General features: G+C 32.4%; 1 protein-coding gene across 1 annotated transcript; it reads right to left on the reverse strand.

Annotated features, from left to right (window-relative positions):
* Positions 1-3,659: 3,659 nt before the first annotated feature.
* On the reverse strand, positions 3,660-6,344 carry LOC137828908 (probable pectate lyase 12). Its single transcript, XM_068635660.1, has 4 exons — positions 6,030-6,344; positions 5,175-5,635; positions 4,040-4,688; positions 3,660-3,955 (listed from the first exon to the last, which is right to left on the reverse strand). Exons 1-4 carry the CDS (start codon positions 6,161-6,163, stop codon positions 3,742-3,744), a joined length of 1,458 nt encoding a protein of 485 aa, XP_068491761.1. The 5' UTR covers positions 6,164-6,344; the 3' UTR covers positions 3,660-3,741.
* Positions 6,345-25,926: the final 19,582 nt, after the last annotated feature.

Consider the following 25,926-nt stretch of genomic DNA (forward strand, 5'->3'; position numbering starts at 1 on the left):
ACTCTTGGATTTTTCTTATGAAAACTAAAGGAGAAACTAGAAACTTGTTACACAATTTTATTATTCTTGTTAAAAACTAGTTTAATCTGAACATCAAAACTATTAGAATTGATAATGGAAAAGAATTTGATTGTAATGAATTGTATGAGAAATATGGCATTATACATCAAAGAACTTGTGTTGAAACTCCCCAACAAAATGTTGTTGCCGAAAGAAAACACCAGCATATCATGAATGTCATACGTAGCCTTCTTTTTCAATCAGGTTTGTAAAAAATATACTGGTCTTATGCTGTCAGTCATGCTATTCATTTAATAAATAGACTTCCTTCAAATGTTTTGGAAGCTAAGTCTCCTTATGAGATGTTGTACTGTTAACCAACTACATATTTAAATCTTAAATTCTTTGGTTGCTTATGTTTTGTCTTTACTTTGGAAAACAATCACACTAAGCTAGAACCAAGATCTAGAAAAATTATTTTCATTGGATATAAAACTGACATTAAAGGATATGTGCTGCTTGATGTTAAAAATGGAGAATTTTTTATCAACAAAAATGTTATCTTTTATGAAAACATTTTTCCTTACAATTTCTCCAATCATCACAATAAAAATAATGATAGTTTGATTCATGATGATGCTAATTTCTTACTTTAATAGTTGTTCTGGAAGTATTGTGGCTCATGATTTAGGTAATATTGTTCATATTCAAAATTATGATAATACACAAAATTTCTCACAATGCTGATTTTGTTTTGGAGATTACGAATTGTGTTGACAATCTGACAGAAAATAACAACTTCAATAATACAGATAGTGACAATAACATCTCTGTTGAAGATTCTGACACAATTATTCAAGATGGCCTTGGTAGTGATTTGAGACGATCTAGAAGAATAAAGAAAATTTCGTCCTATCTTGTTGATTATCACCATCAAGTTGCCAATTTGTACAAAGGTTCTAATTCTAATTTCAAAATCAAATATCCTATATCTTCTTTTTTGACATATGATTTCCTATCTAACAAACATTGGAATTTTACTTTGGCTATTTCTTCACATGTTGAACCCCACACTTACGAGGAAGCCATAAGAAACTCTAATTGGGTTGAAGCTATGAACAAAAAAGTTTGTGCTCTTCAAGTTAATAAGACATGGTATATCATTGAATTACCACATAACAAGACTTCTATTGGATGCAAATGGATTTACAAGATAAAGTACCAATCAGATGGTTCCATAGAAAGGTATAAAACACGGTTAGTAGCTAAAGGGTATAATCAGTTAGAAGGTATAGATTTTTTAGATACTTTTTCTTCAGTTGCTAAGTTGACCACTATCCATTTATTGCTTGTTCTTGCATCTTCATATAACTGGCACCTACATCAATTGGATGTGGACAATGCCTTTCTTCATGGAGATCTTGATGAAGAAGTTTATATGACTCCTCCTCCAAGACGTATCACCTCTAAACCTAACCAAGTTTGCAGATTAACCAAGTCTTTGTATGGGCTGAAACAGGCTAGGCAATGGTTTGCCAAATTATCTTCATTTCTTATTTATGTTGGATTTATAAAATCTAGTTCAGATTATTCCTTATACATTAAAAAGACTGCATGCACTTTCACTGCTTTACTTGTTTATGTAGATGACTTCATCCTTGCTGGAAATTCCATGGATGAGATCAATAATATAAAGAACTCCTTGCATTCCAGCTTCAAAATCAAAGATATGGGTCAACTCAAGTATTTTCTCGGATTGGAGATCGCTAGAACAAGAAAAGGGCATACATATATGTCAACGCAAGTATGCCCTTGGCATTCTCAACGAATGTGAAATGCTTGCTAGCAAGCCATCCTCTACTCCTTTGATTCATGATACCAAAGTTCTATTTTGAAGACAAACCTCTTCTTCACAATGCCAATTCCTACTGCAAATTAATTGGGCGGCTTCTCTACTTAACCAACACACGTCCTAACATCACCTTTGTTGTACATCTCTTTAGTCAGTTTGTTCAACAACCAACCATTCATCACCATCAAGTTGCTCAACATATTCTCCGGTAAATAAAAGTCAATCCTGCATAAGGTATTTTTTTTGCTGCTGACAACAACATTCAATTGAAGGCCTTTAGTGATTCTGATTGAGTTGCATGTCCAAAGACAAGGCGATCCATGACTGGCCTTTGTATATTTCTTGGCACTTCTCTTATTTCTTGGAAGTCCAAAAAGCAAACCACCGTATCTCGTTCTTCCTCTGAAGCTGAATATCGTGCTCTTGCCACTACTACTTGTGAGGTTCAGTGGCTCACTCATCTTCTTAATGATTTTCATATCAAGCCTGATGCTACCACGGTTTTATACTATGACAATCAAGTTGCCTGTCACATAGCTTTCAATCCAACTTTTCACGAAAGAACAAAACATATTGACATCGACTGTCACATTGTCCGAGAGAAGTTAAATGCTGGACTTTTTCATCTTCTTCCCATTCAATCTTGTGATTAACCAACAAATATCTTTCCCCAAACCTTTACATCATGCTAATTTTAAAACCATCATTTCCAAACTTGAAATAATGTGTATGCATTATCCAACTTGAACGGTGGTTATCTAACTTACCATATTCGTTTCTTTTTTCTTATTTCTTTTTAATAATAGAGATTACAAATCCTCTACTACATAAGGTTTTAGTTTTTTCTTTCAAACACACTCTGTTTTCATCAAATACAAATAACTACATTCTGTATTTTTCTTTCTCTTTATTTTTTTCAGTTTTCAATCCAAACAAAATATTAAGATAATATTACGAGCTAGAGTGCACAAAAAGTTGCCTAGAATACCTTTAAAAAGATAAACCAATTGGACCACGACATATATATATATATATATTGAAATGTAAGCCTGGTCCTTAAAAAAACAAAATTATTTTATCTTGTATTATGTTTTGCTTACACTTTGAATGCTTTCGCAAAAAATCTCATTTGTTTAGTAAACTTTAAAAGGAAAATTATAAAATTAGGAGATAAAAAAATTAAAACAGCACACTGAAACTGATCTTGATATTTAAAATTTTCAAAGTAAAATCCAATTTTAAAGTGTCGGATTCAGATTTTAGTAGAAAAAGAATCTGTGTTGTGACAATTAATCCTACTATACTAAGAATATTATGAACTCATGTTTCGTTTTGCATGTCCTACTCGTTTTCATTTTTAAAGGATAAGCCACCCTAAATTAAAGGAACACCACCATTGTTCTTTCCGTTTTCCTTGGCGCCTTTTTTTTTTCTTTTAAATTAAACAATCATCACACAGATATGGAAAACACGAAAATCACGGCCACAGTTTTGGTCAAAAAGAAAAGAAAAGAAAACAACAATATCTGTTCGTCAAAATGGAACATCAACTAAAACCTACATAGACACGCATCAGAATTATCTGTTACTTTGTCTCATTTTTGTGTAATAAACTAAAATAATTATAGATAAACTTTAAGATCAAACCCTACCCTGACAAGATTGCATCATCTTCCTACCTACTCCAAAAAAAGTAGCATAAAGTTCATAACTCAGGTAGGTCAATGCAATTTCAAACACTTTTGGACATAAGAGGGTGGGGAAAAGAGGTTGGAACGAAGATATATAACGATTATGGAGGAAAAGATTTAGTCTCAACTCAAGTAATGGGTGTCTGGTTGATTTCATTCATTCCAATAGAGACAAGAAACATCATCGTATTCAATTGGTTACAACTCATTTGCTATAGAAGTGTTGTTAAGGTAATTTGTATGAAATAAGAGGCAGAAGAAAGCGAGAAACGCAGATAGAAGAGTGCAAGTAGGTGAAGGTGGCAGCGGCACTGTACTCCGAGACATGTCATCTGTGTATTCTGGACCTGTATCTGAAAAATACACTGCACCATCGTTGGGTCCTCTCGTCCACATTCCCAGATTATTGTCCCTGTTCATCATTCAACCATGTTTCACATTTCATTTCCATCTTTTCATGTAAATCAAATTCACAATTTCATGTTATAAGATATACCTTGCAACGCCGAGAACACCAGCAGACATGGTGAGGAGCGAGATGCGATCCACGTTCTTAGGCTCAACGCTGTACGCATTTTGGTAGGCAGCTCCGGTCTCACCTCCTGAGGCCACGAAAAACGCGCCGTTCAGCATCACGTCCCCTTCCGACCTCCAATTCCAGCCGCTCCACTCTCCTTCTCCGGCGTCCAGCCTCTTGGTAATCTGCTTCGCGTACGCATTCTCCGGCGCAGTGTAGCGGTTTCCCTGGCTGTTAATCGTAGGCCTCCCACTTCCCCCGATCGCGTACATCTCCCATCGCGTGAAGTCGTTGTTGACGACGTGGATGTACCCTAGTCTGCAACGCGGCATGCGCTGCACCAGATCCTCTCCGAAGTGGTTGAACGCGATCGTCACCTGCATCGCCGAGTCTGGCAGGTAGTGGTCGCTGTGGCCTAAGAGCATCACGTCGTTGTGGTGCGAAAAGTGGTTGTTCGAGATCGTTATTGCGGTCGAACCCATCACCGCGTCTATCAGACCGTCCTTGCACCGTGATAGCGTGCAGTGATCGATCCAGATGTCGCGCGACGAGAAGATCGAGACTCCGTCGCCGTCTGATTCCGTTCGGTAGCCGTAGTGCTCTGGACTCGACCGCACGTTAGTGTTACCTGACAATGGTAGTAATAATCACTACACATTTCTTCTCTCTTACTTTTTTTCCACGAGAGTACTACTTTACTTACGTGGAGAGTGAAAAAATCAACGTTGGAGGGAATCAAAAGCAGAAGCAGAAGCAAAGCGGGAAAAAAGCATCACTATTTCTCCATTGAATCTAACTTTGAAACTTACTTTATTGCATGATGTATAAAGCAAAGAGGTCCAATAAATTTATGGTCAAAGCTTAAAGCTTGGAGACGGGGTTTCAATGGAAAATGTTTTAATTTGTGAAACAACCCTTTTTTATTGCTTTAACTGATAAAACAGATGGTGACAAAAGAAGTTCCTAAAGTGAAAACCGAATCTGAATTTTACTGAACATGCTTGCTCTCCATTTCTTTTATTTTTTTATTGATAGAATAAAATTGTTAGTTTCTTTCAAAACTAAGAAAAAGAAGAGAGTATGTAGCATAACACTATTGAACGATGAATGTTACCAGAGGGATGGCAATGGTGGATGTGAATGTTGTGTATAATGACATTGCTAATATACTGAAGAGTGATGCAGCCTCCACCCACAATGTGCACATCAGCGCCACGCCCATCAATGGTTTTGTAGCTATTGAAAATGAGTTCCTGAGAGAGCTTAATCATCATGTTACTGGGGAACACGATCCACAGTGGCTCATTCTGTATCACTGCATACCTAAGTGTTCCTGGTTTTGGGTTCACAGCGTCCTCATCAGATGAATCAGTGACTATGTAAAATTGCCCACCTTTTCCACCCTTTGCGTTCTGCCCAAACCCAATTCCACAATCAGCTAGCCTCTGCCTGTTGTTGGCCCAATCTGGGTCACACTTCCAACAATCATCAATGGGGTTACCTGTGAGACATGACGCCACCTCTTTCTCTGACAACCCCAGCATTTCCCTTCTTCCCATTGAAGCATTCACCCTCCTAAAAAACACTAAATTAGTAGCGGCTTTCAAAAAAAAATTGTCCCTTTCGTAGTCTAGAATTAAAAATTAGTCAAAAAAACCATTTTTTATCATTAAATACAGTCACTAATCGGTAAATTTGTGGCCACAAAACTGAGTAACTTAACTTGTAACCCTGAAAAGGGAACAAGAAATGAAATGTGAGTTCTGGTGCTTGGCAATGACCCAGATGTAAAGATTGTCCCTTTATGTTTTAGCTTATATGTTAATAGAATGACATGATAATTCGCAATGTAGGGTCTTCAAGATAAGGTGAAATAAAGGGGTTAAGCGAGTGGGTTGGTCGTGCTTCTGTGTTAAACACCTAAAAAAAAACTAAAAAGACAGAAAAATGGGGTTTTGGAATGATGTACCTATGAACTTCTGTGGCAACAGCTTCCGGGTCTGGATGTTGCCCTGGAAGAGTGAGATTGAGCTTTGCTGTTCCATGAGGTAAAAATGAGGGCAGAACGGAGAAGAAGAGGAAAATGTAGGTCGTTTGGACCATTGTTGATGAAGAAGAAAAGTGGTGCTCTGTGTAAGTGTTGCTGCCACTACAATACACAAAGTGTGAACACTTCACTCACTCTCTCCCAATATTGGTCGCTCAAAAAGATTGGTACTTGCTGGTCTTAGTTTTTAATAAACAATGCAGTAGCTCCGTGATTAAAGGAATGAGCAACTATGTGAACAGTGACAATGGACACAATGAATGACCTTTTCATAACATCTCTCAGTACAAAGTGTTTACACCTCCAATTTGTGTTTTGATTATTATTATTATTATTATTATTATTGTTATGAATAAAAAAGAAGAGAAGTGGGATTGGAGGGTGTGTGAGGAGCATTGAGCAGTGTTACAATGAAATAACGTTGTCCCTGAGATCGAGGTACTGGTTGTTCCGAGAGTCACTTGACCTGATATGACCCTTGGTGTGTTTCAACGTATAGTACTGCCATTTCTGACGAGTTGAATAAATAATAATGTGAATTAGAGAAGGACAAAGAAAAGGGTAGTTAATTAAGAACAGGAACATTCTTGCAGAACTTCAAACTGCTTTTTGACTTTTCCATCAAACTTTTTCTTGTATTGTTTTTGTTTCATTAAATTATATTTTTAATCTTTTGCTTATATATAAATAATGTAACCCGTTATTTTATGTTTTTCTGTAATTATAAATGATTTTACAAGTACCATTAAATCATTAATGTATATAGAAAGAATAATAATTGAGAAGTTTTAACTTTAACACCAAAACTTTTCAATCTTCGAAAGAGACAACAAATACTCTATTATTGTTGGTCATTTTAACAAGTTAATTTTTTCTAGTTTAAATAAAAAGTAAAATAAGATTTGGAAAATAATGTGAGTAGCTTTGATGAAAGAAATTTGGAATCATTGAATGTTATATTTAGGAATGCACTTTCTCATGGAGAATAATTTTTTGTCCCTCACAATTGAAAGGATGGCATGAATTACAAACCTAAATAACAAAACTAATTTCTCATATCTATATTAGTGTATCTGTCCCAAATCTTGCATATGATTCATATAAAATTAAATCATACATGTTCATAAAGGGTTTAAAAGTGAATTGTTTTGATGTTGTAAGTTTGATATAAATCTCATAAATATCATTTGTATAAATGGTGAGGAGGATAAGAAACACTAGGGTGATATTAACTATTTTTGTTAGCTTATTATGATGTATAGGAGATATGTATCAGTAATGTCAAAAGCATGTGGTTGATGAAGTGCAAAAACATATGCACCTATACCTCTTGCAAAAATCACAATGAGATGGAGACTACATCAGATGTACTGACGAAAAGAGTCTTAATAACAATGTTGTTTCAAAATTAAAATATTTGTTTTTTTATCTAAGTTGATATGCAAATGCTTGTTAGCAAGCTTCAACTGACTACATCAACTGTGGAAGTCTATTCATAAAGACCAAAATTGGTCTTTATGAATAAATCCTAAATTAGCAAGCTTGTTAGTATAAACATTCCCTTCATGAAAAATGTGAGAAACCTGAAACCTAATTTTTCCACAGCAATTAAGACAAGTGTTCCAGCTATTACGAAGCATCAAAGGAACATTAGTTCTAACAGTAAATTCAGCACAAACCAAGGCAGAATCACATTCAAGCCATAAATTAGTAAGATCCATATTTTGAGCTTCTTCAATAGCGTGTATAACTCCATAAAACTCAGCAACCAAAGCAGTTTGAACATCAAGAAAAGCAGAGAAGCCACCAATAATTCCTCATACTCCCACGGAAAATACCTCCACGAGTAACAAGACCAGGAGAACCCCTAGCAACACCATCATTGTTAATTTTAACCCAACATGGTAAAAGAAACTCTCATCTAACAAGAAGAGGACGTAGAACTTTACCACTACGAGTATGAATATAAAAAAACTTAAGAACATTGAAATCAAATATATCATTACACATAGACCTTTTAGATGAATTTCCCATTACACATAGACCTTTTAGAAACATCAATTTTAACCTGAAATCTAGCATAATTCCTCATACACCATATCATCCAAATAGAAAAAATTATCACAACAAGTTTAATCAAATTAACCAAAGGACTACCATCACTCTTAATAAAAGAAAGAAGATCATCCACATTAGAGAAATGCGAATTAAGAAAAATTTGTTGAACCCAACTCCAAATATGCAAAACATTAGGATATTAAAAAAATAAATGTTGAATAGATTCTTCCTACTTTTTACACAACGCATACATAGAACATATATGTAAGCCTCTATGCTGAATGTGTTAATCCGTAGGAAGTCGCCCATAAAAACTTTCCTGAATATTAGAATTTTGGAAGGAGGAATAAATGGAGACCAAATGAGTTTGTCCCAACCACATGGAACTCCTGGATCCAATAAATAAGTCATATCCGATTTGAGAGTGAAACGACCAGACTCGTCCAAAATCCAATTAGAAATATCTGGTTCATGCCTAATCATGATATGTTCAAAAAAATGAGGCATCTCCCATAAAGGTAAGGGAATATGCCAATCACTACCAATCTAGAATTGGGAAACTGTATCCTGGACCATCAGATACCCCTGCAATGTTTGATAAAGAAGTAGTAGAACATCACTTATCATTCCATAAATTAATAAAAAAGTAAATGTATCAACAATCCAAGAAGTATGTTCAAGAATAGTGTCATAAAATTGTTTAATATCAGACCAAATAGAGAAGGATTTATAAGTCATTCTAAGTTTGTACTTTGATTTAAGAACTCTGACTTTCAAGAGAAGAAACAAAAGCTTATTACTATAAGCAAAATTCCAAATAAGCTTAAGAAAATATGCGTTATTTTCAAGATAAAGGTTAATAATCTTGAATCTTCCATTATAAAGAGAATAACAAATCTTAACCAATTAAATGTAACTATATATTTTTTTTCATAATATCACCAATCCAAATAAAATTTATACACTAGTACTCAACTTCAACTTGATTAAGAATACAAACATTTTATGCTGGTTTTTGTGTTATATAATAGAAGAACCTTTTTTTTCATAGTAGTACATGAAATAAAATAGTCCACTTTTTTCGTTTCCTTCTCACTAGTTTCGCCTGTGTAATAAATGCAATATGAAAATGCATGCAAGGTCCCACAACCAATACCTTCTTCTCTCCCATTGCACCACTACATGGTGCTTGCGTTAATTGATTTGATGTCTTCAACCCTTTTAATGATGTGCTTTGATGAAGAATACGTGTTTGGTACGATATCAAGAAAAGCATGAGAAGAAGATATGAAAATATGTGCTTGGACATGTAATTGTGTTATCTTTAGGTTTAGTGTGTGTGTGTGATATTTAAAGAAAATAATGATAAAGAAAATCTTTAAATAATAATTTTAAAGATTAAAAATAATTAATTATTATATTAACTAAATTATATATTAAGAAATTAAAAAAATTATTAGTGTCTAATGTTACTATTAATAAAATATTATAAAATAGTTTCTAAATTAATTATCAAAGTTTTAATTATTAATATTTTACATTCTAAATTAATTTTTTAAAAATTAATTTAGAATATAAAAAATTAATAACTAATAATTAAATACTAAGTAATAATTAGTCTATGTGAATTGTGATTTGTTTATAAATATTGACGTTGATTGTGTTTGATTTTAGACTTATTTTAATTTTTATTGTAGATGATGACTATAATGATACTGTAAATAAATTACGTGGAGAATATATTACAATGCTGATGAAGAGGATTAAAGTTTAGGATTTAGAGAAGATAATTTTAAGTTTTTGAAGAATTTTATATTATAAAGTAGTGTTAATTTATGTAATAGGAGATGAATTCATAATAGTAATTTCATTTTGGATATATTTGGATTTAAATAATTTTAAGAAACATAGTTTGAATCATATTCCATATTTGATTATATTTCATTTAGACTTTCGTATCTATTTGAGGAATTTATTTTGAGATATTTTTATAAAAAGCTTAGGCTTATTGTGTTTGATAAAAAATATATAATAATTAATTAATAGAAATAGTAGGATGTTACATGTGAGTATATTGGTGTGTCTTAGCAAACTCAAGTAGGTTTTGGAATAGAATGAATGTGATGGAACAACCTAAAATAGAATTTGAAATAGACTGAATGAGTACAAAAATTTGTTACGGTAATCCTTCTCTCTATTTGTCATTTCTTCCTTTCTTGATAGAATTCAATATTGATTTTCTACATAAATTTTAAAGCAACTAAATCCTGAAATTTATCATTAATGTTCCTATTAGGGAGATGGGACCTAGAGAATTATTGAAGTCTTCTTCTCCTTTCTTCTGTCGGTTAGGTTGCTGGGTGGTGAGCTTAGATTCTTCTCGTCCTCCTGCTTCTCCTTCGGCACTCGGTCTCGGGTGAACACCGGATGGTAGGGTACCTGCGAAGGCACTCCGACGCTCAAGTCAGTAAAGCGGGTGGTCAGCTCTCAGGTAGGTGAACAATAATAAATGACATATCTTACTCCTTGGGATGCGTGCTATTTATATTATTCTAATGAGTCTACCTTGTTGGGTCCGTTTATCGAGGTGACCCTGCTTAGGGTTGTATTACTTAATCCTTAATGACGGATTAACTTCACTAACCTTGGTTTGAGCATTAGCGGTGGTATGGGTCGGTCGTCGGCCAAGTCTTCTAAGGTGTCAGCCTGACCTTGATCGTCTCGGCCAAGCCTTCTAAGGTCTCGGCCAGGTAGACCGTCGGCCAAGTTCCTCTGGTCTCGGTCATGTAGATCAGGTGTCGGGCAGCGAGGTGGGTCTCGATCAGGGAGATCAGGGGTCGACCTCGCCCACACCGATACAATTAATATTCTTATTTTAAGTTTTTGTAAAAATTGGTAATAGCTTAATTTACCCCTTTTGAAATCAACCCTTATAAATATTGTAGATTAATACAATTTAGAATTGGGTGAAATTTTAAAAGTTTATGACAAATTATCTGAAGAATTAAGATGCGAATATTGTTCTTCATCATACCGTGGACCAAAATAGTATCACAATCCAAAAAAAATATAAAGTTTCACTGAGCGCCCTAAATCAAACAAAAAATTTAAAACAAAAATTAAAAAATAACGTTATTTAAAATATTCGTATGTACTAAGATTATAAACTCGTAAATCATAAATACTATAAAAAAACAATTAAGGTCAAACAAAAGTAAATCTACCAAAATTTACATAAAAATGCCAACAAGGGACCTAGTGGACAATTGTTTTTATAAAATTCTTATGTTTCTTGTATTGGAACACTATCTATTAGTTTATGTAGGAAGAATATAAACCTATAAATGATATTATTAGATTTAGTTGCATAAATATTACACAGAATAATTAAGTTCACAAAACTATACATACCCAAAAAACATGTTTAAAGAGACCCTTTCAATAATTTAATTTAATATAACCTAAATGAATTTTAAAAAGAAACTATAAAAATTACAATTTATTAAAAATAACAATAAAATTATTTTTGTTGATGCATTTATTGTTAAAAATAAATTTAATTTATTATCAATAATAAAATTAAAATATTATTTAAATTATAAATAGTTAATGTATTAATTTTAATATAATGATAAATGTTTATATCATATAATTGAATTAATATTTCAACTACTATTTTAAATTTTTTAATTTAATATCAAATATTTTTTATAAATAACTACATCCACATTTTTTTCTTTTACTCAATTTTTATGATAATAGAAATTTAATATATATATATATATAATTTTAGATGAGTCAAAATTAAAAAACAAAAAATGGAGTGCGGATATGTAGCACAGACACCGACACGGACATTGATACGACACGGATACAAACACGAAGATACGTATAATATCTAAAATGTAGGACACGGGGACACGAATCTATATATTATATAATTATGAATTATATAAATTAATAATAAAGATTTATGTGCACAAGTATGTTCCAGATTATTTTTTGGAGCAGAAAAATATTTTTCATGACTGGTTCAAAAGGATTTGTTTCTTATTTTTATAATCATAATAAAAATTTGTACAATAAGTTTGAGTTTTTAGAAAATTAACGTGTTTTTTCTTTTAAAAATTGTATTAGAACCATACTAGAATTGTCAGAAATCCAACAAATACTCTTTGAATTGGATACTTCACGGATGCGTGTTCTACAAGTGTCATACGAGTGTCGGTGTTGGATACTCATATCGGACACCGACACGCCATTTAAGAGAAGTGTTTGAGCTTCATAGACGGAGAGTGATTGAAAATGAAGGTTATTTTATTTAATATATGAGATTTGGTGTGGAAATATGTGAACTATTTTTTTCGATTATTGTCTTAAAATAAGGAATTAAGAAAAGAGTGAGGAATAACATAAAAAGCGTACATTACTATTAATTTTAAAAAAATATTTTTTTCATTTTTTTTAAATAATTCATATGAAATGATAAAATACTTCATTGTATTAATAAAATAAAATATATTAAATAAGGATAGGATCGAAAAAAAATTATATTCACCAAAATATCGTTATAATGAAGAATCCTTTTATATATAGCTATTCTTAAGAAAAAAAAATCATGTAAAAAAGTCGATCGTGAAATTTTGAACCGTTTTGTAACAAGTTACTTGAAATAAAGGTTCAAAATTCAATTCTCAAATACTTTAACTTGAAAAAAAAATTAAGTAGAGTAAACGGTTGAGACATGATTTGATTATTATTTTTTAAAATAATTTTAGTTTGGAAAATTCCACCAAATATCTTAAACTTACATGAAAGTGTGAGAGAGAGAAATTAGTTTTATTTGCAAAACATATTATATTTTTGACATGACATTAGTGTTTGAGAAGTGTGAAGGGTGTTGCACATGGGTTCCACTGCAGCTATGTTCCACTTTTTTTAGTATGGTATTAGAATGTGGGTCCACTGTATTCACCTATCTCTCTCATAATTCCAAGGTCAGAGCTTCTTCCTCCATGGATCAAGTTTCAGAGCTTAGACAGGTATGAATACGGGCTCACCCGTTTTTCATTGGCCCGTATTTGGCCCATAAAAACTAATTTGGATTGGGTTCTTTCAATAAGAAATGTGGGTTATAAAAAATGTTTTCTTAAAATTAATAAAAATAAATTTTAAATAATTTTTTTTGTTTATTTATTAAATTAACTTTTTTCTTATTTAGATAAATTAACTTATGTTATTGTTCTCGTCACACATACGTAATAATATTTGAGTAAAAAATTATTATGATCTGATTTTAAATAAAATTTTAATTTTAATTATACTAATTATTTAAAATACATAAATTTTAATAAAACATTTTAATAAATATATATTTTTAAGGTAATACATATAGATACATGATTATTATTGTAATTTAAAAATAATATAATATATATAATATATAATATTATATTATATTTAAATTTTATTATAAAAAATATTAAGTCCTACTAATGCATTAAATGAATATTAAAACATAATCAATTTATGTATTTTAAAAAGAAAAAAAACATTATTAAATATTAAAAAAATATCATCAAATTTTGAGGTGTTATGAATTAGGAATTAAAGGGAGTTTCTTCTTGAACATCTATGTCCATACTTCAAAAAAAATACTCAAATTACCCTTTGACATTTTTTATTTAATATTTTTTTTAATTTTGGAACGTGGAATTTAAAGACTTTCTAAGTTATAGAATCCAAAAGTTAAAATCTGTGTTTTGAATTGTATAATATTCTATATTGTATAACTCAAAATACAAATTATATTCTAGATTGTAAAATTTGAAATGAATAATTTTATAATTTTTAAAAATATGAGGTTGCATGAGAAATTGTGAAGGTGCAGAAAAAAAAATTATAATTTTTAAAATATGCGTACTAGCCTACCTCATCCCACACTTGCCCGCACGGATTGCAAATTATACGAGGTAGACCTAAATGGATCAACAGATTGAATGTACTCACATTTTTTCTTAGGAGGTAGTAGTTCGCTCCACATTTTCATCCCTAAACTTAATTTTTGTTTAACATACACAATGTCTAAAGTGATATTATGAACCAATCAACACAGCCACTAAATATACGAATAAATTTCAAATGTTTGGATTAATGTGACCTGAAAATGTTAATCAGTGATTTATACATATTTAAGTAAATTATTAAATAATAATATAAAAAATATATTAGTTATTTGGAAGTATCGACATAACTAAACTAGACTAGCATAAAAATTAAATGTCTACATATAAACTTTAAAAGAAAATTAAATTATAAAGTTGGTTTTTATATATTGTACATTAATTATGACTTGATCCTTGTTTGTTTTTTTTATTTATTTATAGCATAGTTCGTGAATACTTTTAATAATTATAATTTAGTTTCTAATCAAATTTTAATACTTATAATAATTAGGACTCTGGTAAATTAATTAAGTGGAATTTTTAAATATTTTTTAATTTACATGAATTACATAAATCAAAACTTAATGAGTAACTTTTTATACATTGATAAAGTATATTCATGTTAGAATGAAAATAAAAATAATAGTAACTCAAAATTAGTTGTCATGGGCCTATTGGTAAAAAAGTTTGAAAAACAAAAATTGTTAAAGTGTTTAATCATGTAATACTATGCTCTTCTGGTATGTTATAAGAAAATAATATTAATTTCTAAATTATTATGTATGGCTTTTTTATAATGTAAAAAATTACTTTACATCTCTTAAGTGTGAAATGGATTATTTATGAAAATTTAACTTTATTTGTGCCAAAATAGTAATAGTGGTAAGAATATTATGTGGCACCTCACGATTATTTATCTCATTAATTGATCAATTACCATAATTATCCTATTATATTATTGGTAATTACTTGATGGACGTAATTACTATTACCATAAATAATTAGGATTTTCCCTTGGGTGTATTATAAATAGAGATTACCAGACAACTAAAGAGACACCCTCATATTCTAACATCACACGGCCGAAACTCATTCCCTAAAGGGATTTTCGAGCCTCTCATCTCTTTGTCTCTCTACTCACATAATTCCATTCTAAGCGATACACCCTAAAGGGGAACCCGATCAAGATCATGTCTTCGTCCCTCAGCCATACGATCACGGGTCTACCAGGGAACCCGATCAAGATCATGTCTTCGTCCCTCAGCCATACGATCACGGGTATACCAGGTATTATTTAATCATCATTATTCTCGTTTCATTATATGATTGAGGAATCCTAATCCAACATGTGGTATCGGAGCGTTTATGTTGCTTAATCGATTCTTCTTTCGTTTTCCCTAAATTTGGAAGAAACGAAGATTTTGATTCAACCTATTGATTTTCGATGTTTTTATTTTGGTATATTATTGAACCACTTATTTTCGAAAATCCACCTTGATATCATAAAAATAAATTTTAATTTTTTCGAGATCCATAATTATTTTAAGATTTTGAAAATTAAAATGTAATAGGAATGTTATGTGTTCTTCATAATTTTCGTTAGTATTCTCTTATTTGGAATGAAATTAATTTTGATTCTATGTTCATCATCATTATTTGTTGTTCGTATGAATTTTCGAAAATTAGGAATAAAGAATTTTCGGAAATTAATTATTCCCTTAATTAGGAAATTTCGAAAATAATATTTTTCCTTAATTCAAATTTTCGAAATACAATCGATTTCCTTAATTAGGAATGAATTTGATTTGATTGTGTTCTCCTAAAAAAATAAATAAAAATTGATATCTTAGTCTCCAAGTTTTTCCTTAATTAGGATAGTATATTCTTGCCTTATTAATTTTCGGGTATTATTATTATTATTACTATTTTCGAAAATAGCAGTCGTGTCAAACTTGGAAACATATCAATCTAATTAAAATTTTGAACACCAAATCTAAAATCAAATCCTTAATATTTCGCTACTCACCTTATCGGGTTTACGAGTAATATATTTACGCGTTTCCTTTTATTTATCGAATTAAATATGGTAAATCTCATGATACCGTAATTATGTTTAAAAAAAATACTTATTTTGTTAAACTCTTAAATATATATATATATATATTAAGTTTGACAAAATTAAAATTAAAATCTTTGCTTAAACTTAATAACAAAAGTCTCCCTTCTGTCCAACGATGATGGGTTATGTCTTGTTATTTGAGTCTAATTAAGCACCTTCACTTACTTGTGAGTACACTTAATTATTAAATATTCACATGACATTTGCCTAAAAACAACAATTACTTCTATTCTGTCCAACGATGTTTGTTGCACTTGTGTTTTGCAAACTTAATATGTGCATAAGCTTAAATGTTCACTTCTGTCCAAAGATGATGTGACACATTCTTATTGCACATACCTTACTTATAATTGTTCATTATGCTTAAATTATTGGTAATTAACCAAAGTGAAAGCTGATTATTTAAGTAGAACCTAATCTAGTCTATTATTTTGATGTTATAATAGATTTTATCACAACTTCATTATCATAATGGTTCTTACTTTTGTCTGCTTTAGATCTAAGTTTCCCTATGTCACTCTAACTTTTTCCTTAGCCTAATTATCTTAATTCGTCGTCTAACCAACCCCTAATATGGAAATTGAGACCTTGACTGGTGAAAATCAGTGAAGGTTTCCTAGTCCACTTCATTATGACTTCTCTTCCTTTTGCGTTTGAAGCCTTTAAAGTCAACTATAATACTCAGAAGGACAAATGGTCCATGAGTGAGTTGATTGCTATGACTGTTCAAGAAGAAGAGCGCCTGAAGCTGGAGAAATCAGATGTTGCTTACCTCGTGGCTACTGAATCAAAGAAGCGGAAGGGCAAATTCCATTGAAAAGGAATCTAATAAGGTCCCTAAAACTGATGCAAGTGCACCCTCCAGCTCTAACAAATCCACTAGCAAGTACTACTGCAAGTTCTGCCGCAAGGTAGGACATAAGCAGTCTAAGTGCTCAAGCTTAAGGAGTGACTAGCTAAGAAAGGTAATCATCTAAATATGATAATTGAGTCCTTTAATTTAAATGTTCCAACTAATACTTGGTGGTTTGACTCTGGTTCTATGGTTCATGTGACCAATTCAATCCAGGGATTCCTTACAATCTGGAAGCTGGAAAGAAACCAAAGAACACTTAAGATGGGGAATGGACAAGAACTATTTGTCGAAGCTGTGAGAACCTTAGAATTACTTATGAAAACTGTAAAATGTATTAAACTTTTTGATACCTTATATATTTCCGAAATTACTCGGAATCTTGTATCAGGACCAAAGTTAGACATTGATGGTTTTTATGTTTCCCATGGTCATGGCAAACTTACTATTTCTTTAAATTCTCAATTGTTTTGCTACTGGTTTTCTGGATAACGGTCTCTATAAGTTAGAACTAGATGATAGCTTCTCCAAATCTTTGTTATCATATAATATTAATGAGAACTTAACAAAGACCAAGAGAAAACGAGACTTAGAAACTTCATCCATGTTGTGGCATCAACGTTTAGGCCATATTTCACGAGATCGCTTATCTCGACTTGTGAAGGATGAAGTCTTACCATCTCTTGATTTCACTGATTTTGGAACATGTGTCAAATGCCTCAAAGGCAAAATGACATCCACGACTAAGAAAGGTGCCACTAGGAGTTCAAAATTATTATAACTTATTCATACTGACATTAGTGGCCCTTACAACATCGTTGGAATAACAGGACATAATTCATTTATCACTTTTGTAGATGATTATTCTCGTTACATGTACTTGTATCTCATTAAGGAAAAATCTGAATCACTTACAACTTTTAAAGATTATAAAACTGAAGTTGAAAAACAACTTGATCTTCAAATAAAAGTTGTGCGATCAGATAGATGAGGTGAATACTATGGTAGACATACTGATTTGGGACAAGCCCCTGGTCCATTTTATGAGTTTTGTAAAAGCCAGGGGATTGTGAACCAATACACCATGCCCGGTACTCCTCAACAAAACGGTGTTGCTGAAAGGAGAAACAAGACCCTAATGAACATGGTGCGTAGTATGTTAGCCAACTCCAATTTGCCCTTATTCCTCTGGACTGAGGCATTAAAAGCAGCAGTTCATATACTCAATAGAGTTCCTTCCAAATTTGTCCCTAAAACTCCTTATGAACTTTGGACTGGAAGGAAACTGAGTCTTAGATATATGAAAGTATGAGGCTGTCTTGCTGAAGTTAAAGTTTATAACCCTTTCTTAAAGAAGCTTGACATGAAAACAATAACTTGTCACTTCATCGGGTATCCCAATCACTCAAAGGGTTATAGATTTTATTGCCCTTCCCACGTCACCCGCATTGTAGAAACCAAGCATACTCATTTCCTAGAGGATTTCAAGATCAATGGGAGTAGTGACAATCCTTACCTGGATTTACTAGAAGTACAAGAGGCGGGGGGGAGATCTACATCGACTACTAATTTGCCTCTAATCACTCCTCTTGTACCCACTCCGCGCGTCACTGCACCACCTACTCCATGCTCAGAACCTGATGCTACTCTGAATCCATCCGAGAATGAAGGCACCCTGAACGACAAACATCAGTACAATGCAGAACCCGCTAATCAGCTCAGGAGGTCATCTAGAACTAAAAATGCTACTAATTTTGATGATTATGTAACCTACCTGACTGAAGCAGAAATGGATGTCGGAAGGTATACTGATCCTACCTCTTACAATGAAGCCATTACTAGTGATCAGTCTTCTGAATGGAATAATGCCATGCTTGATGAGCTTGACTCCATGAAGAAAAATAATGTTTGGGATCTAGTAGAATTACCCGACGGAGTAAAACCCGTAGGATCTAAATGGGTGTTCAAAACCAAGCTAGATCAAAATGGAAACATTGAACGCTTCAAAACAAGATTGGTTGCAAAAGGGTTCACTCAGAAAGAGGGAATTGATTATCAAGAGACCTTTTCACCTGTCTCTCGAAAAGATTCCTTAAGGATCTTAATGGCCCTCGTAGCTCACTTTGATATAGAGCTACATCAGATGGACGTCAAGACCGCTTTCCTTAACGACGACTTGTATGAAGACGTGTACATGCAACAACCAGAAGGTTTTAAACCTGAAGGTCAAGAACACCTAGTCTGCAAGCTGAATAAATCCATTTACGGGCTGAAGCAAGCCTCACGGCAGTGGTACATAAAGTTTGATGAAGTCATGAAGAAACAAGGTTTCCTTAAGAATCAAGTGGATCAATGCACCTACCTCAAGATGAGTGGGAGCAACTTTACTATACTTGTCCTTTACGTAGATGACATTTTATTGACAAGTAATAGTATAGACATGTTGCATGAGTCAAAGCGCATACTTTCGCATAATTTTGACATGAAGGATCTCGGAGAGGCCGCTTATGTTATTGGCATCGAATTATTCCGAGATAGAGCTAAGGGGATTTTGGGATTATCCCAAAGGGCCTACCTTGACCGTGTCCTCACTCGTTATAACATGCAGCATTGCTCTCCTTCTGTGGCTCCAGTAATTAAGGGAGATGTTTTTGGTTCTTTTCAATGTCCGAAAACAGAGGCTGAAAAAGAGCAAATGGCGATGATACCTTATGCATCTGTAGTTGGAAGCATTATGTATGCTCAAGTCTGTACTCGTCCGGATATCGTGTACATTGCTGGAATGCTAGGCCGATATCAATCTAATCCTGGTTTAGATCACTGGAAAGCAGCTAAGAAAGTACTTCGATATCTACAAGGCACAAAAGACTATAAGTTGACCTACAGGAGAAGTGACAGTTTAGAAGTGGTGGGTTATTTTGACTCTGATTTTGCAAAATGCAAAGATGACAAGAAATCCACTTATGGGTATATCTTTATGTTAGCAGGAGGGCCTATCTCATGGAATAGTCATAAGCAGCAATTAACAAAACCTCAACAATGATGGCAGAATATGTTGCAGTGTACAATGCAACTTGTCATGGAATGTTGTTGCGAAATCTTATCGCTGGACTCAAAGTCCTTAACTCCATTTCCAGGCCATTGAAGATTTATTGTGATAACTCAGCTGCCGTTAGTTTTTCGAACAATAACAGTTCGAGTGGCGCTGGATTATATCTTGATACAAAGTACTTGTTCATACGTGAGCGAGTTGAGGAAAATAAGCTTTGTGTTGAGTATATTAGTACTAAAAATATGCTTGCGGATCCGATGACTAAAGGTCTCCCACCTAAAGTATTCGAAGAACATGTTTCGAAGATGGGATTATCTAAAGACCTTATTTAGCATATTTGTACTTACTTATGTTTAGTAAAATTTCCTCATTTACCTTGATTTGTGTGTCCTTAAATATGTTTATGCATGCTTAAATATACATAGACACTAACTGTACAAATCAAAGTCTAAAGGGCTTACTTATCAATTGATCCTAAAATTTACCTAAGTTTTAAATTTGTATTGTAGTATGATTAATGGGGGTCTTGAGTTGAATACTGATTCAAAGACTGTATTTCTCTGCTACAATTACAGTTTAGGACTAAAATGAGTATTAAAATCTGGCTAGACTTATCTAATGCTCATAATAAATAATCCTTTGGCCAAGTGGAAGAATGTAAGAATATTATGTGACACCTCACGATTATTTATCTTATTAATTGATCAATTACCATAATTATCCTATTATATTATTGGTAATTACTTTATGGACGTAATTACTATTACTATAAATAATTAGGGTTTCCCCTTGGGTGTATTATAAATAGAGATTACTAGACAACTAAAGAGACACCCTTATATTTTAACATCACACGGTCGAAACTCATTCCCTAAAGGGATTTTCGAGCCTCTCATCTCTTTGTCTCTCTACTCACATAATTCCATTCTAAGCGATACACCCTAAAGGGGAACCCGATCAAGATCATGTCTTCGTCCCTCAAACATACGATCACGGGTCTACCAGGGAACCCGATCAAGATCATGTCTTCGTCCCTCAGCCATACGATCACGGATCTACCAGGTATTATTTAATCATCATTATTCTCGTTTCATTATATGATTGAGGAATCCTAATCCAACAATAGTAATTTAAATGTGTAAAAGAATACTTAAGTATAAACAATACACAATTACATCAAGAAATGAAATATAAAATTTTAACTCCACAAAATTAATTATAAATAACTCAAATGGAATAATTAGTAGATTTTTTTTTTAAATTAATGAAGGATTTTTAGCTAATAACAATGAGTGTTTCAAATAGAAAAACAAAACAATTGAAAAATAAATAAAAAAACCAAAACATTATTCAGGACATGACTAATTATTCAGGACATGACTAGTTTTAATGGTGTGTATTGAATTGAAAATATTGTTTCTCTCTGTTTGGCAAGTCTCCATGTGCATTACAAAGGATTAACTTTTACAATTACCTTTTATGCAGAACATTTCCTATAAATAGTTAAGTTACCCTTTTCCTTTTAACACTTTGTTTCCCTCTTCTTTTTCTTCCATTTTTAGGTTAGGTTGTCTTTTTTAGAGTTATTGAATTTTCTTAGTTCAAGCTTTGCTTTATTTCTTTGTTATGGTTTCCTACTCGTGCTACTTCTCTTCAATAATCTCAATTCTCCATTGCTTGATTTTTCATTGTAACTCATTTTCCCTAGAAAGAACAATAAAAGATTTTCTTTTGCACACTTATAATTACAAAGATTATACAAAAAAAAAGTTATAAAGAAAAAAAAAATTCACCTGTTTGTTATAGATTTGCAATATGAGTTACTATTTTATTATATACATATATATTTGTTTTTAAAATGATATTCATTTGTTGTTGTACTATGTTATTGTAATTACTCTATTTTTTTCATGGGTGGTTTCCAACATATCAACATATTCAAAATAAAGGTTTGTTGTACGCTTTGTAAAAAACACGAGTAATCTATGCAACATTTATTTTTTGAATGTTCCAATGCTTTGCATATTTGGAGTTGGGTTCGACAGATTTTTCTTACTTTTCATTTCTCTAATAATGATGATCTTCTTTCTTTTACTAAGAGTGATGGTAGTCCTTTGGTTAAATTGATTAAGTTTGCTGTGATAACTTTTTCTAATTGGATAATATGGCGTATGAGGAATTATGTTAGATTTCAGGATAATATTGATGTTTCTAGGGCTATTTCGGTAATTAAAGATTTAACTTGTCTTGTGAGAAATTTGTGTAAAGCTTCAATGAAAAATGATATGTTGAATTTTAACGTGATTAAGTTTTTTTGTATTAATACTCGTACTGGTAAAGTTCTTCGTCCTCTTCCTGTTAGATGAGAGTACCCTTCACCAGACTGGGTTAAAATTAACATTGATGGAGCTGCTAGGGGATATCCTGGTCTTGCTACTTGTGGAGGTATTTTCCGTGAGAGTATGGAGGAATTTATTGGTGCTTTCTCTACGTTTCTTGAAGTTTAAACTACTATGATTGTTGAGTTTTATGGAGTTATACATGCTATGGAGGAAGCTCAAAAGATGGGACTTACTAATGTATGACTTGAACGTGATTCTGCCTTGGTTTGTGTTGCATTTATTGCTAGGACTAATGTTTCGTGGATGCTTCGTAATCGATGAAATACTTGTCTTAATTACTGTGTGAAAATCGGGTTTAGGGTTACTCATATTTTTCGTGAAGAGAATGTGTTTGCTGATAAGTTGGCTAATTTAGGATTTATTCATAGAGAATCATTTCATTGATATAATAGGCTTCCGTCTAGTCTGTTCTTAGAATTCTTTATGAATAGGTATAGTCTACCTATTTATTGTTTTTGTTAACATATGAGTTTTGGTTTAGTCCCCCCATATATTTTAATAATACTTTCTTCATGTGATGACAGATGATTGTTGTTACTTGAGATGTCAGCCTAGCTGAGATGTTAAATTGCATAGTGATACCTAATATGAAAGCTTATATATATGTATATAATTATTATATTTAATTAATTTGATTAATGGTCATATGAATTAAAAACCCTATGATAAGCGACTTACATTAATAAATTATAGTTATTAGATATACTAATTAAGTTGTGTTTGAGGAAGTTCAAAATTCGACAATTGCTTGAATTGAGATTATGATTGAATATATTGAATTATGTAGTGGAGTATGGAATAGTTATAATGATATACTCTTATGTGAATCAAATACATAGGAAAAGAAGATTGAATTGTATTAGAAAATTATGCAATAGTTAGTTAAAACAATATTTGGTATGATAAAAAAAATGTTAAAACTAATATATGATTTTCAATTTTTATTGAAAGAACTATTGAAAAGAATTTTATAAATCCTTGTAAAAATAATCTCATTCTTTAACATGTTAGACAATAAGTTGATAATATGTAATTTGAGTTAAACTATGAGAAATGTTTAGGCTTTAGATTTTTATACTAGTTTGTTTATAAAAGAGACTACATTTAGTTCTTTAACAATTTGATCAAGTTTCATTATGCGTTGATAAAAAAAAAAGTTTTATTATATAAACTCACATTGAAAAAAAATACAAGTTAAGTATTTTTTTTGGATATCAATCAATTCTAACTAAATACTAAGTATTTTTTAGAATAAAAATCATGACTGACTATATTAAATATTGTTTGAAAGAACAACCACTTCTGACTAAAATATGCTTACAAAGAAAATGATAAAAAAATTACTAAGATGTTAACTAAAAGAGGGTTTATGTCCTTTTTTTTATCAACAATAAATAAATAAAATAAAATGAGACACTTTAGGGGTGTCCCAACCCTTAAACAAAAAAAGCCCAGACCAAACTTCTTAACAACCAACCAATTGGGGATCCAACATACTCTACAAAACATCAACTAGAGTGATATGTACATGATAAGATTGATATAGGCATAATCACATTAGAATACAATTACATTATCCCTCAAAAGGAGACATGCTCTCACAAAATAAGACAAAATAAATACCACCTTACACCCTTCTCCAACAACTGAATAGGATCTTTGCCAACAAGTAGAAGTAAACCAAACACCAATGAGACATAAATATCAAACCAAACCTGCAAGAATACTACGGGAGCTAAAAACTTGCACTAAGTCACACAAAAACTTCCAAACCTGGTGTCAAAATGTTACACACAAATCACCTAACATCAATTTCTCAAATACCTCATATAGCACAAAGGTTTCAAACACCAATCCGACTAAGAGAAATCAACCAATCTTTCCTTTACCATAACCCAAGACCAGGTCTTCCTTTGTACCACAATAAAAACCTCAACTAGATCAACTCGCCCATTCTTAAAACAACCATATTCCTATGATTCCAAATTTCACCTATAATACCAACCCAAATCCCCCAACACCTAATAGTAGTATGTTTTAAACCTAAAGGTTTAATTCTCTTAAAGTACAATTGTGCACCACAATGGAGTACCGAAGAAAACCCCAACCACTTGAGACAAAGCCCCTAAATTCTCCAAGAAACCCAACACTCAAAGAAGAGATGACTTATCGACTCCTCTTTCACGCCGCACAGAGGGCAACAATCACACAATATAGAAATGTCACGTTTCAGAAGATTGTCCTTAGTAGCAATTGTATTACTTAACACCCTCCAAGTTGTAAATTGTGTTGAAGGTAGAGTCTTTAGCTTCCATAACTCCCCAAAAAGTTCCCCATACACTACAGACTCCTCCCTCAAAAGAAAATTATACGCTGCCTTCACAGAGAATTCCTTAAACTCTACATCCCTCCAAAGTCATTTATCAGCTATACCTTCACCCTCTTTCAATAACCTATTGTTATCCAACAGTTGCAATAATTGCTCAGTCTGGCTAGATTCCCACATAAAGAGATCCCTTCTCCACTCCATCTTCCACAACCATCTATTATTTCTTCAAACACCAACTTGTGACAGAGTACGACCAATATCTAGACCGATAACAATCTAGGGAATTTTTGCTTTAAAGGCACATTATCCACCCACTTATCCTCCCAAAACCTAATTTCTTTTTCGTCCCCTACTCGCCATCATCCTCTGTCATCAAAGTCGTTACCCCACTCCTTTAGATTCCAAACTTTCCTAATATCCTTCCACCACACAAACTCCTTGCTATTTTGAACCCGAGACCTTAAGCCTCTCCACTCATCATACTTAGAATATAAGATATCCTTCCATAAACTTCTCTTTTCAGACTTAAGTCTCTAAATCCATTTCCCTAAAAGAGCAAAGTTAAACCTTCTTATATCAATAACCCCTAAACCTCCTTTATCTTTCAACTCATAGACCTTATCCCACGCCACCCAGACAATATTTCTACTCTCTGATCCCCAATCACACAAAAATTCTTTTGTATCCTTTTCACTTCCTTCACCACAGTAGCTGACATACGGAAGAAGGAGATGTAAAATACCGGTAAAGAGGTAAGCACATATTTGATAAGACATAATCTACTAGCCATAGAGAGGAATTTCCCTTTCCAAGAGCCCAATCTACTATGTATCTTATGAGCACCCCTTCCCAAACAACACACCTCTTATGATTCCCTCCTACTGTCACCCCCAAATAAGTAAAATGTGCTTTCATAATTTCGCAATTAAGGATAGAAGCATACAACACCGTCTAATTGACGCTCACTCCCACTCCACCAACTTTACTCTTAGAATAGTTAACCTTAAGTTCAAAGGCAAATTCAAAACACTTTAGAATTACTTTTAAGGTCATAACACTTT

The sequence above is a fragment of the Phaseolus vulgaris genome, chromosome 7 (assembly GCF_000499845.2).
Source record: "Phaseolus vulgaris cultivar G19833 chromosome 7, P. vulgaris v2.0, whole genome shotgun sequence".
Lineage (NCBI taxonomy): Eukaryota > Viridiplantae > Streptophyta > Magnoliopsida > Fabales > Fabaceae > Phaseolus > Phaseolus vulgaris.